Raw genomic sequence first — 13,424 nt, forward strand, 5'->3', positions numbered from 1 at the left:
GACTTCAGAGTAAATAATGTGGGAGCCTCATTAGCCTTCTCCGTCAACAGGGGTACAGCTTAGGAAAAGCATTGACTGTAGTCAGACAGGCCTGGTTTTGTACCCCTTTCTTCTTCCAAAGGTCTTAGAAAAGATTATGTAAGTTATTCAAGCAAACCGAGCTTAGTGAGATTATCCATAAAAGGCAAAGGCAAACTCCTGCCCCTCCTCAGTGGCAAGCTTTCAAGGCACCACAGTTCATAACCACAGTTGCAGCTCTCCTGGGAGTCGCAGGCAGCCACCTGCTGGCATTTTGCTAACCCTGAGAACCCAACAGGATCATCTTAAACTTGGCCCCAACTTCCTGTTGTGTTGGTTACATAATCTGCCCACCAAGCAGCTCCTTGGGAGTTGTTCAGCAGTCCCAGAGGACCAAGCCTAGCCTAGCCTTGATGATTGGGAGTCTCCGAGAAAAGTCATGTGATATAACAGGGCTAAGACCTGCGAAATGACAGAGACTCATCTACCAGTTATCTGGTGCATGATGGGTAATGGCAGGCGTCACGGTTGCCTTGATGAGTGGCCAAAGCATTTTTCTGCGTCTTGTCCTGAGCTTGGTTGTAGGTTCAGGCCGCCTGTTATGTTCAGGTAGCTGCTATTTTCTACAAGGAATTGAGCTGGTGGAAGCATTCTCATCAGGGACTCTATGGCCCACAACCTCAGATCTCTAATGGCCTGTCATTTCCTGAAATGAAGCTTCAGTTCCTTTCTGTTCTGCTAGCAGGCTTGTCTGCCTTCATACCTGATTCCACAGCAATCATTTGGAAGGAAGGAGATGGAGTCACTCTCTAAGACTGGGTCGAAGATGTAACTCTAAGACAATTCTCTTATGCTGAGCCCAAGAGAGCTTGCTCTGGGAGTGCAGCTTGTGAGTCCGTGTGAGGAGACGGCAGTGGCCTTTCTTGTTCGCAGGGGTGCCTGGCATCCACCAGGCTGTGAGCTGAGTACTAAATGTGAGTGGATTCCTCCCTAAGATTGCAGGCATGGGTGCTTTCTCCCTTCTCTGCTACACGTTTGCTACGGGGTGAGCAAGCTTCTGGTTTTGCAATTGACTTCAATTTGATTGGCCAGCACCCTCCTTCAGAAAGACTCAGTGAGCATTAGCTGCCCCAAAGATGGCCCTAGGTGTTTATAGATCAGATTCAGGCCCTACCCAGGCTTATTGGCTTTGTAAATAAAGTTTTATTGCAACACAGTCACACTTAGTCCTTTGTGATATGTCTGTGGCTGCTTGTTCTTCACAAGAATGCCAGAGTTGAGTCAGGTAAGAAGACTGTTGCTTTCAAGTTCCTTTTTAGAAGAAGTTGAATGAATCTCTGTGGTAAACCAATATTTGCCTGACAGCCTGTTTCACTGCAGATGCTTACCACCACAGTGGCGGTGTCTGCTGAATGCTGGGAATTTTCTCAGCATAACCTTTATCCATCTTTTCTTGCCATTGAACGAAGCATAAGTTTTTATTCTGTGTTTTGGGTATTTTAGTATGTGGCTGTAATGAAGTATCTATGTGTGTCTTTCATAAGATTAAAGTTTTATTTTGGAATAAATAGTTTAATATCTACAGAAAAGTTATAAAAATAGAACCAGATCTTCACCCCACTTGCCTTCCCTTTTACACAGAGCACTAATACCTTTGCTAAAAGATGGAATTAGCATTTATGCTGCATGCGCCTTGGCTTCTGGTGAGAACGGTGACAGAGTACAGCTCTATGAGAAGGGTGGTCTAGACCGGAAATGGGGCAGCAAGTGGCCAGGGCATCAGCCGCTTCCCTCACCGTGCTCCTCTCTGCACCTTCCGCCTGGTCCATCATTTAAACTGTACTGGTCCAGCCTACTGGCTTCCCTTTCCTCCTTTTCTGAGGATGTATGGTTGCGAGGCTGACTCCAGCATGGATGGACGTAATGTGCCTCTGGTGCACAGCCTCTCGGAGTATTCGCCATGCTCTTCCATCTCGTTCTCGTGTTCCCGATAGAGAGGGGTGTGTATTTAAGGACTGAAGGCACACACAAGCCCATGGCCAGCAAATGACAGCCACAGCAGCAGCCTTGGCCTTAGGTCCGTCTGTAGATCGCACAGCGCCATGCATTTGGCATGTGTGTGTGATGACCATCCATTGTCGCTGTCCTTACCGTTAGCCCAGGGTCTGCTTCCTGAGTCCTCTGAGCTCTGATCGCCAGTCTTCCTCTCAGGACACGCCTTCTGTTGCCTCACCTGGACATGACCTTAAGCAAATCTCCTTCACCTTCTGAGGAGGTCGCGGAATGTTGAGGTGGTGGAGACTGACTGACTGACTGACTGACTGACTGACTGACTGACTGAGGGAGTGAGCGAGCGAGCAAGTGAGCTAGTGGTGGACACGCTGGGTCTAGCGCTCATACCTCACAGGACCTGGGTGTGAAAGATGAGGAAGACATGGAAGAAGGCCCCTCACTCCCGTCCTCCAGGAAGCCTTCCTGATAATCGAGAGGTCTTCAACTCTTCCTTCTCTGTTCCTGTGGTAGATCAGGGTAGATTGCTCCATGGCTCCCGTCATGGCGACCCTAACCCCAGCCCTGCCTGACGACTTCCGGAGAACAGTGTTACGTCTCTGTGGTGTCTCCAGGGCGGCCTCCGATGGGTACTTACTTCTTTGGCCATAAATAATGAAAGAGTGAATGGCGGTCTGTTTTGGACTCTTCCTGACAGATGAGGAAACACTCCTACCTTAACCCCATGGATTCTGGCAACATCACGGGGATATCTGAGCTAGCCCCACTCTTCTCCTTAATGGAGTTCACGTGGAGTCAGTTTTCTTGCTTTGGAGTGCCTCCCCCCCTTTCGAACACTGAGGAGCGACTAGCATTTATTTTACAAAGACATTTCTCACAATCTCCACATACATCTATAATATTTCGCTTTGTCTTTATTAACATTTGCAAACACTTGGCTGGGGCAGCAGTTCAGGACTTAGACTGTATATTTCCCAGATAGTGTGAGATTATTGCACTAGCGGTCAAGCCTCTGCTCAGAGGCCTTGCAGATGAAGTTGTGAGAGTCACACATTCCTGAGTGATTCTAATAACACGTAGTTAAGCATGTGAGACTGTGGAATTGTGAGAATCACGCATTCCTGAGTTTGATTCTAATAACATGTAGTAAGCATGTGAGACTGTGGAGGGCGAAGTCACTTCTCATCAAGCAGTCATTTCTTGACACCATTTCCCTGCTGTGAGTTTTAAATTGTTCTCGTCCCGCATCCTGGGACTGGCCTTCTGTCGCCAGCGGTGCTCAAAGCTGACCCATCTGCTCTGCTGAAGAAAGTCTGTGGGGTTTTTCTGGGGACTCCAGAGGCTGCCGCCCCTTCTCACCACTTGGGAGTGCTTGTGCTCTTCTGACCTGAGTACCTGTTAGCATGCAGGGAGCGCAGCCTTCAGTGCTGAGGTCCATTGGGCCGCAGTGCTAATTTGTTTCACGTTACAGAGTTCAGCTCTGGAAGTAGACATATTGATAGCTAGCACCATTTTGTGTGTTGTTTGCCACTGGTAAAATCTCTAGGATCTTTGCCTGATGTGCATACCTGTTTCTCCAAGCACTCTTCCATACAAGACTGACTGACTGTCTGTCTGTCTCTCTCTGTCTCGCTGTCTCTGTCTCTCTGTCACTGTCTCTGTCTCTCTCTGTGTGTGTATGTGTGGTGTGTGTGATTTTCCTCCTCTTTCCTGCCCCCCCCCCACTCCACCACCATGCCCCGCCCACTTGAGGCGGCTTCAGATGCTCCCGGAATGGTGTCCTAGGCATTCACTGTGTGTATTTTCAGGAATATGCTCCTGAGTTTGAAATCTCCACAAGTCTTTTAGGGAAACCCTTGTTTCTTGCCCTTCCCATGAGGAGGGAGAAGCCCCCTTCACTGGAGGGTGACGGGTTTACTCCTCCCTCCTCCACAGGAGACGCTGCAGGAAGTGTGTCAGCTGGAAAGTCCCTCTCTATAGTTTACCCTGTTTTGGTAAATGTGGTTTCATTGCTTTTCAGGAGGGAAAAAGCTCTGTCTGTTGTGTGTTTTGTTTTCTTTAGAAACCACAATGTTGCTTTCAAGAAACTTGTGGAACTTGGGTACTTCATGCAGTGGTGAAGCGCTCACTGCCCCATAGGGTCAGTGGTCTGTGTTTACCCAGCATAGGAGGCAAGACTCAGCTATAGCAGTGGGAAGAGGGCAGCAAAGTTTCCAGGTTTAACGTTGAAAGGACTTTTCATTTGATAGCGATAGAACATTCATCTGATGCTCAATTATTCTGACATCACTAGTCCTTTTCATTATTTAACCCAGAGACTCTTAGCCGGGTTCTCATGTGAACCATGAAATACACAAAGGCGATTATGATGACCATTCCTACAGTTTCCCCATAATACTATGGCTAAGAACCGTGGAGGGTCTAAAGTTTTGTTGTGTTTTCATGCTATCAAATTAACCTACCAAGTAGTAGGTGTGTGGATTCTGGCCGAAGTGCAGGAGTCCCAGCCCAAAGCCACATTAGTACTTGTCCCATGTCCACAGGGTGTTAGAACAGGGACCATGGAGAAGACTCCAGGTCATCTAGAAACAGGAATCTTATTTGATGGGTGAAGCCTGCTCTTTGCGCCAGAGAGTCACAGTCTCTGCTGTCTCCAAGCCCATTTTCCCACCAGCTACACGGACAGAGCTGTACTAGAGGAGAGCACAAATGGCTAAATCATTAGGTGCGTAGGGCTCAGGGCCCCAGGTGGGCTGCTGCTGTGCCACTGTTTCCGCTTCGCAAAACCTCGTGGCTCTCCTTCCGGATGAGCTAATTGCGCAAAATAAAGTTTTATTAAGACAGTCCCCACTATATATATATAAGATGTACTCGAACCATGTTTCCCGTCATTACTTTCTCCCAGACTGTCTCCATCCTGTCTCCCTCCCTCCATTCTCCGACAGCCCCACAGTTCACTTTCATGTCTTTTCCCTCCCCCTTCAAGATGGTTTGAAGAACGGGAAGGGACTAACAGAAATCCTCCTGGGAGATTATTTTTCTCAACTATTTTGGAGGGAAAGTATGTAGGGTGTTTGAAAGAATTAAACATTAAAATTTTAAGCCATACTACAATAAGTAATTAACCAAAATCTGGATGGTTACATAATGAATATCATATCTCTGGTTTTAGGAGGACATTTCTTTAGAAAGCCAGATGATGACAGGCTGCGCCTGGGATCCTGGTGTGAACTGTGGAGTGGAGTAGATTTATTTGCCTCTTTAATGCCTGATTTCACTCTTTCTGAGAGGCTAGGGCCGCAGCTTTTCTTCTGCCTTGCAAATCTCCCCCTCAACAAGGTTTCCCATTCTCCACGAGACTTGGGATCTTTCCTGGGCACTGTTTCCAGGCTTGCATTTTACTGTTATTTACGAGCTTAACAACCCACAAAAATCAGAGCCTATGGAGATTTACAGGAGAGTGGCCCGCGTATCAGTAAGCAATGAGCCATTTAGGAAGGGCTAGGAGGCATGGCCTTGCTTGGAGGCGTGGCCTTGCTTAGGAGGCGTGGCCTTGATGTAGGAGGCGTGGCCTTGCTGTAGGAGGCGTGGCCCTGAGGGTAGATTTGAGGTTTCAAAAGCCCACCCCAGGTCCAGTCTCTTTCTCTCTGGGGCCTCCATTTTGCAGATCAGATATGAGCTCTTAGCTGCTGCTCCAACTTTATACCTGCCTGTCTGTTGCCGTGCTTCGTGCCGTAATGATCATGACTTACCCTCTGAAGCTTTTAGTAAGACCTCGATTAAATGCTTCCTTTTGTAATTCGCTTTGGTTATGGTGTCTCTTCACAGCACTAGAACAGTAACTAATGCAGTGTGCGTGTGTGTTGTGGGCCTGGAATAAGCCAAGAACACAGATAGGAAAATTTAAGTGAGAGTGTGTTGGCTCAGATTGAAAGACTCTCGTGGTAAACCAGCTAGCGTGAGAGAGCATGGCTCAGTGATGTTGAACGAGTACAGGAAGACAGAAAACGGCACCTTTGAGAACCTGACCCAGAGCAGAGATCACTCAGCGAGTTCCAGATTTGGGACAAGCTACAGCAAACAGTGCTAAGGAACGGGCGTAGATACCTTCTGTCTGTTCTTCCAGTAGCTCCGTCACTTTTCCAGAGGGGAGGGCTATTTTCTCTTTCACAAGCACAGAGACAAAAGGAAAACACAAAACCAAAGGTGTGGGGTTATGTGGATAACAGCGGTGCGATTTAGGGCCTTCATCTTTAGAGCGCCCGCCCTCGCAGCCACAGTTTGTCTTCACTGAAGCTGTCCTCCCTGTTGGTCTGGTGAAGGATGCCTGTCCGTCCTTTAATCCATTCACTCCCTCTGTCTCGGCAGACGTGAGGGGCGTGGTGCAGCACCTCATCCTCAGCCACCCCTGTCAGGATCTCCAGGCACCTTGAATAATCGCCATGAGATTAAATGACAGCTGGTGGGGTCTGTGGCCTTAGATTCTCTGTGAGAGCCTTACTGTCCACCCCTCTCCCTTCCCGATTAGTAAGACACCATTAGAGATTCATTTTCTTGTAAAGACTTTAGTGTATTTTGTAGCTAGGTGTTCCAGGTCACTAAGATTTATGCTTCTTGGCTCAGAGTGAAGCAGGGTTTTGGACTCCCAGAGTGGCCACATAGAAGTTTTGTAAATAAGTTCTTTTAAGAATACTATTTTTAGTGGCACAGTTATTAAGCACCTGTCAGGGCAGTGATGGAGCGTATCTTGCACATGGTGTCTGAAGTCCATTTGGTTTATAGCATCTCGTGGATTGCACAGATGCTGGGGGCAGGCTTTGTAGTCCTGGGTTCTACCTGGCAGGAAAGCAGAGTTATGAGGAACAGAGCACGGCCCAGACCAGGGAGGGGTGGGTACCAGACAGCTGCTCGCTGGTATGACTGCCTGGGACAAAGAGCTGGGAGACCATGTGTGTGGTATAGAGCAGAAAGGGCCCTTCTGCTGGTGAAGGGGGAAGAGTTGACAGAGGGCTCTCCCGGAAGCTGGGTTGAAGGGAAGTGGGCACGAGTTCTGTTCTAAAAGAGCTTAAGGCCGTGCTCAGGATGTGGATGGAGGGAAACTGTTCACCGGGGCCGGGCTGGTCTGAGCTGAGGGTGGGGTTCTGAGGAAGAGCACTGTCAGTATAAGCATGTGTGCGCCCGAAACACCTGAGGTAAAGGGACTCTGTGTGTGTCTGTCCGTGCATCTGTCTGTCTGTCTGTCTGCCTGCCTGCCTGCCTGCCTGTCTGCTTTATGTGTGGGGGAGAGGTGAATAGTGGCCCAGTACTTCCTGAGCATGTGCAAGGCTCAGGGTTCCAACCCAGCACCATGAGGAAAACAAGAAGGTAGACAGACAGGAAATGTGCTTTCTGAATGTTGACATTCTTTTCCGTTTGTTTGTTTGTTTGGTTGGTTGGTTGGTTGGTTGGTTGGTTGGTTGTAACTAGACTCAGTGGCACAAGATTTTAACTCCAATACTTGGGATGCAGAGGGTACCAAATCTCTAATTTCTAAGCCAGTCAGGGTTCCATAATGAGACCCTATATCAGAAGAAGAAAAGGAAAGAGGAAAGTTTGTATACCACAGCCGCAAGGCTCTAGATCTGAAGTACTTGGTGCAAAGCCCACACTGATGGTTATATGCTCAGGGGTCTGCACTGATTCGTTTGTTATTAATTGATATAAGCTAACGCTACCTGGGAAGAAGAGACCTCGAGTGAGAAAATGCCCGTCTCCAGCAGACTGATCCAGGGCAAGTCCATGCAGACCATGTCTTGGTTAGCAATTGATGTGGGAGGGACTGGCCTACTGCGGGCTGTGCTGCCACTGGGCAAGTGGTCCTGGGCTGGACCAAAGCAAGGTGAGTGGGCTGTGGCAAGCAAGCCAGGAAGCAGCATTCCTCCATGGCTTTGGCCTCAGCACCTGCTTGAGGTCCTGCCCTGACAGACCTCGGGAACAAACCCTTTCGTCCGCCACTGCTCTTGGTCGGTGGGGTTCGCCATAGTGATTGAGGGTGTGTCCCGGGATAAGCCCCTACCAAGAGGCCAGTCACTCACCTCTTCAATATTTTTTGAGGTTTTGTTTATTTTTATTTTTTTACATGTTTGGGTGTTTTGCCTGCACCTATGTCTGTGTACTACATGTGTGCCTAGGGAAGCTAGAGAAGAGTATCCAATCCTTGGGATATGGAGTGACAGGCAACTGTGAGCCACTCTGTAGACACTGGGAATTGTATTCAGGTCCCCTGGAAGAACAGCCAATCCTCTTACCCACTGGGCCATTTCTTTACATTTTGAATTCAAAGGAATGTCCTCAAGGGTCTTCCCCAGTTTCTTTTCTGTTAGTTTCAGTGTGTCTGGTTTTATGTGGAGGTTCTTAACCATTGAACCATCTCTCCAGATTCCAGGAAATTTTTCTAGAGAAAATACATTGTCGGGGTTAAAATCCAGTCCTGTATGTAGGCAGGAAAGGGGAAGGCCCTACTATTGTACATTGTAATATTTATAGGGCAGGCTCTTGAGAGGGTCAACTTCGTGGTTTTACATAAAAAAAATACTGTCAATTTGATTTCCCTGAGATAGTAAAGAGGATGATTCATCATGATAAAAGGGCTTTATCTCTGGAACTCAAGGGAGGCTCAATCTCTGAAAACAATCCTATCTGTGAGTTCCGTGTGCTGCTAACCAACTGTACCACTAGAGTAGCCGAATTGAATGAATGGAAAGATATCCTTTAAGCAGTTTTATTTATAATAGCCAGAATCTGGAAAGAATCCAGATGTTCTTCAGAGGAATGGATATAAAAAATGTGGTATATTTACATAGTAGAGTACTACTCAGCTATTAAAAACAAAGAATTCATGAAATTCTTAGGCAAATGGGTGGAACTAGAAAATATCATCCTGAGTGAGTTAACCCAATCACAAAAGCATACACAGGGTATGCACTCACAGATATGTGGATGTTAGCCCCAAATCTTGGAATACCCAAGATACAATTCACAGACCACATGAAGCTCAAGAAGAAGGAAGACCAAAGCATGGATACTTTGGTCCTTATTAGAAGGGGAATCAAAATACCCATGGCTCACAGCCAGCCAATGGACTGAGCATAGGGTCCCCAATGGAGGAGCTAGAGAAAGGACCCAAAAATGCTGAAGAGGTTTGCAGCCCTATAGGAGGAACAATAATATGTACCAGCCAGTACCCCCGGGACTAAACCACCAACCAAGAGTACACATGGAGGGACCCGTGGCTCCAGCTACAAATGTAGTGGAGGATGGCCTTTTCAGACACCAATGGGAGGAGAGGCCATTGGTCCTATGAAGGCTCAATGCCTGAGTGTAGGGGAATGCCAGGTCAGGAAAGGGGGGGAGGGTAAGCAGGGGGAGGGGAATGGGATAGGGTGTTTTTGGAGGGGTGATGAGGAAAGGGGATAACTTTTGAAATGTAAATAAGGCAAATATTGAATAAAAAATAAAGTAAAAAAGCAAGAAAAGAAAGAAAAAAAATTCTAAGGAATGACACAAATGCCAAAATTGTTTGTGATTCATTGATATGTCCTTTAAACTCTAGTCTTTTGTTCTTTCTATAGAAATCTTGATTGTCTGTAGCAAAGTTTTCTAAGTTCCCACATGTAAATGCCAGGTGAAGGACCTTTCTGCCTTGAAGTGCTACGTGCTTGGTCTCTGCCAGCTGCAGGTCACGTTCTCAGTCTTTAGGCTTGTGCGATTTTCTAAGTAGAAGAAGTGAGTAAAGGCAGCTGCCCATCACACTTCGGGTTTTTAGCTTAGGAAACTGTGAATTCAACGTGCATTCCATAGAAACAAGTTCTGAGTTTTCATCTTCTCTTGCGTTGGTCATAGATGGTGCTGTTCTCACTCAAAGCTGTGCAGCCGCAGTGTGATGTCATGTGTGCACTCTGTGCTTCTAAGTATGTTAGATGTATGTAGTCAGTCTCAGTTTATCCAAACTAACCTAGTTCTCAACCAAGGATCACCTGCTTCTCAGAAACCCATGGCACTACTTGGGGAATTAGCTTTTCTAGCTAGTGAACCAATTGCTTCCAGTAGGTTTCTATTGCTGTGATAAAACACCACAACCATAAGGTGACTTTGGGAGGAAAGGGTTTTATTTCATTTTTCAGTTGTAGCCCAGTGTGGAAGGGGGAGTCAGGGCAGGAACTCAAAGCAGGAAGCTGGAGTCAGGAAAAGTTGACAAAAAAACAAAACAAAACAGCCAAAACATTGATAATGGTGGTAGTTTAGACAAGGTCAACTTCCCCACAAGCATGGAGAAGTTCAGTAAAGTGTCTCTAGTGTGAGATGAAGCTGCTTCTGCAGCGGCTCAGGGTATAGTCCTGGGAAGGTACAGCGAGAACTCTACACCAGTGGTTTGAAGAATCATGGCACTGGTGTCCTGACCATTTGACCTTCGGCCATTGTGTAATTGTTGGTACAAGTTTCATGGTATTAATCCTGTCTTTTAAATGTGTCCTTAGGCCAAGCCAGACCCGGCCATCCATGGTGCAGTGGCTAAATATGCAGTCTCCAACCACACCAAGCTCCAACCCAGCTGGGACACCTCCTTCCCCCAGGATGTCACCGTTCCCCCTCTCTCCTGCTGCCTCCATTGTAGACAAGCTGCCCGAGTGGTATGTGCTTAGGGATGTGATGTGGGACAAGGTGGCGGCACACAGGGCCGTGACATCCCTCTTAGGAAATGCTTGCCCTGTATCCCTTGGCAGTGACAGCCAAGTTTGTATCAGGGCTGTGCCTCATCTCAGAAGCAAGTGTGGTCACTCCTGGGTGTTGTCGGGCTTGGTTTTACATATGCCCTACACCCCTCCTCCTGTGTATTTGAAATCATGTAGGTAAATTTTAATGCCTAAAAATGTACATGCTGTGTAAACCTGTGCTGTATTGTTCAGGAAAGTCATGAGAAGAAAATCTGAATGCATTGCACAATACAGATGACTTTAAAAAAAAAATACTTTGACTCAGTGGCTGGTTAGATCTGTAGATGTGGAACCTCATGGCTGTGATAGTTGGAAGTCCTTGAGACGCATTTGTAGTAGATGAGCTTTGTTGGAATCTGCTTTTCTTTCCTGGTCTCTATCCATTTATGAAATTAGATACTTTGGAAGAACTTTTTATATGCAAATGTAAAGCACATTTTTCACTGTAAAGGAAGGCAGAGTGGATGCTGGCCGTGGTAACTTCCGTAGACGTCTTATGACCAGTTTGTTGAACATAGCGGAGCAAGTCAGTCACCCTGGGCCTTGGCTGACATAATTCTTACCATCAGGGACTTCCTTGTCTCCAGGAAGATGTGACCTTTCTTTCTTCCTTGGCTTAGATCTATGCAAGTATGCCTTCTGAAGTCTTAGTCAGGGTTTCTGTTCCTGCACAAACGTCATGCCCAAGAAGCAAGTTGGGAAGGAAAGGGTTTATTCAGCTTACACTTCCACATTGCTGTTCGTCACCAAAGGAAGTCAGGACAGGAACTCATACATGGTCAGGAGCTGATGCAGAGGCCATGGAGGAATGCTGCTTACTGGCTGGCTTCCCTGGCTTGCTCAGCGTGCTTTTTTATTGAATTCAAGACTACCAACCCAGGGATGGCACCACCCACAATGGGCTAGGCCCTCCAGGCCCTGCCCCTCATCACTAATTGAGAAAATGCCTTATAGCCAGATCTCATGGAGGCATTTCCTCAAGGGAGACTTCTTTGCCTGTGATAACTCTGGCTTATGTCACGTTGACACACTAAACCAACCAGCACAGTTTCTATCATTCCCTATTGTGTGCCTCTCTCAGGAGGGCTCTGAACACGTTCTCACTAGTTAGGAGAAGCCTGGCCTCGTGTGCCTTTCATGGGGACAGAAAGGTCTATATAAAGAGGACAAAGAAGGCATGGCAGCCTCTTCCAGAGTGCTGTGGGAACTGCAGGCATCATATATGGGCTCCCCGGGAAACTCCCTCCCCTCTGTTTAGGAATGAGCAGCTGAAGTACTCACTAAACAGCCTTGTCTATCCCACAATGCTGAGCAGTGGGAAGGGACATTCCACCTGGCGGTGAGGAAAGTCTGGTGAAGGGGCTCATGGACAGCTTCCCAGGAAGGCTCCCTAAGGAAAAGTTTGCTTTGGAAACCCATCATTTACTTGAAAGCCAAGTTCTGTGACTGCCTGATGTTCTTGTCCCTGTCACTTCCTCTTCAGAAGGTGTTGCCCCACTGTCAGCGTGTAAAATGGGACTGGGAAGTGAGGGGGGGGGGGCGCTGTGAAGCTTCTGTCTTTTAGCTTTTCCTTCAAGCCTTCTGTGTTCTTTCCACAGCGTTATCAATCGCAAGGCTCGGGCGGTGTATCCATGTGAGGCAGAACACAGCTCGGAATTGTCGTTTGAAATAGGAGCCATTTTTGAGGATGGTAAGTACTGTCTAGAGCTCTGTGGTGAAGACATCATATCTTCCCTATTGTCTGCACACGGAGTGCCAGCCACTAGTTGTGGCGTAGTTTTGACACCGGCTTATATAGATGGCTTATTTGGCTGTAGAGCTGAGGTCCAGGAGCTGTGTGTTGGTGGAAACAGTGTTTCTCTTTTCTTCTGGGCTGTGGCCATCCCTTCATGCCATGCAGGTCTTCCTTCAGGTCATTCCTGACCTGCATCCTTCTGATGTGCACCCTTGGCTCTCCCTGACTTCCACCACCCCTCACCAAGCTCTTCGATGCTTCATGTTATCAGCAGCGCATCTGTAGAATTTAGAAGGCTCTGACTTCCCTCTCTGCCCCATCCCTGTGCTCTGTGCTTTTCTGCCAACTGGAACAGTGTGCGAATCTTTATAGAGTTTGCATTTTAAATAAGGGTGTGGATTATAGTTGAATGTTTAATATTCATACACAGACATTTAGGAGCTATGCCTGTTTTAATATTTCACAAATTTCTCCTCTGGTTCAGTGAATATATTTTCCTCCCGTGCTCTTGATTTCTTTCCTCCCTAGTCACACTCATTATGAAATTCATGAGTTGCTGTGGAAACGGTGATGTGGAGTGTGGGTGGAGCTCCCCAAAAGAGTTCCTAGGAAGCAGGGGAAACCTTGGATGCTGGAATGGAATGGCTGATTAGCCAGAACTTTTGGCTTCTGTGGAACGTATCACCACAGTGCATGTGGTAGTCAGGAGCACAGGTTTGCTGAGGGTTGTTAAATAGCAAGCACGTTGTTTGCTTTCGCATAGACTCTGTATGCAGTGCGTGCTCCTGGAGCCGGATAGCAGCAGACAAGGCAGCAGCAGCTGCTCTTACACAAGGGTGGGCTTTGTGGAGAAATTTCCGTGTTGGAGCAGAAGCAAGATTTTCCAACATATCACTATGACATATGCA

General features: G+C 47.3%; 1 protein-coding gene across 4 annotated transcripts in view; it reads left to right on the forward strand.

Moving 5' to 3' along the window:
* Positions 1 to 13,424, forward strand: part of Arhgap10 (Rho GTPase activating protein 10) — a 284,292-nt gene that overhangs the window by 264,362 nt on the left and 6,506 nt on the right. For all 4 annotated transcript variants that reach the window (XM_052166588.1, XM_052166589.1, XM_052166591.1 and 1 more), the window contains 2 exons: positions 10,545 to 10,697; positions 12,380 to 12,471. In XM_052166588.1, the coding sequence (XP_052022548.1) occupies positions 10,545 to 10,697; positions 12,380 to 12,471 (245 nt within the window). The remainder of the gene's footprint in view (positions 1 to 10,544; positions 10,698 to 12,379; positions 12,472 to 13,424) is intronic.

Source organism: Apodemus sylvaticus, chromosome 21, assembly GCF_947179515.1.
Source record: "Apodemus sylvaticus chromosome 21, mApoSyl1.1, whole genome shotgun sequence".
In the NCBI taxonomy this organism is placed as follows: domain Eukaryota; kingdom Metazoa; phylum Chordata; class Mammalia; order Rodentia; family Muridae; genus Apodemus; species Apodemus sylvaticus.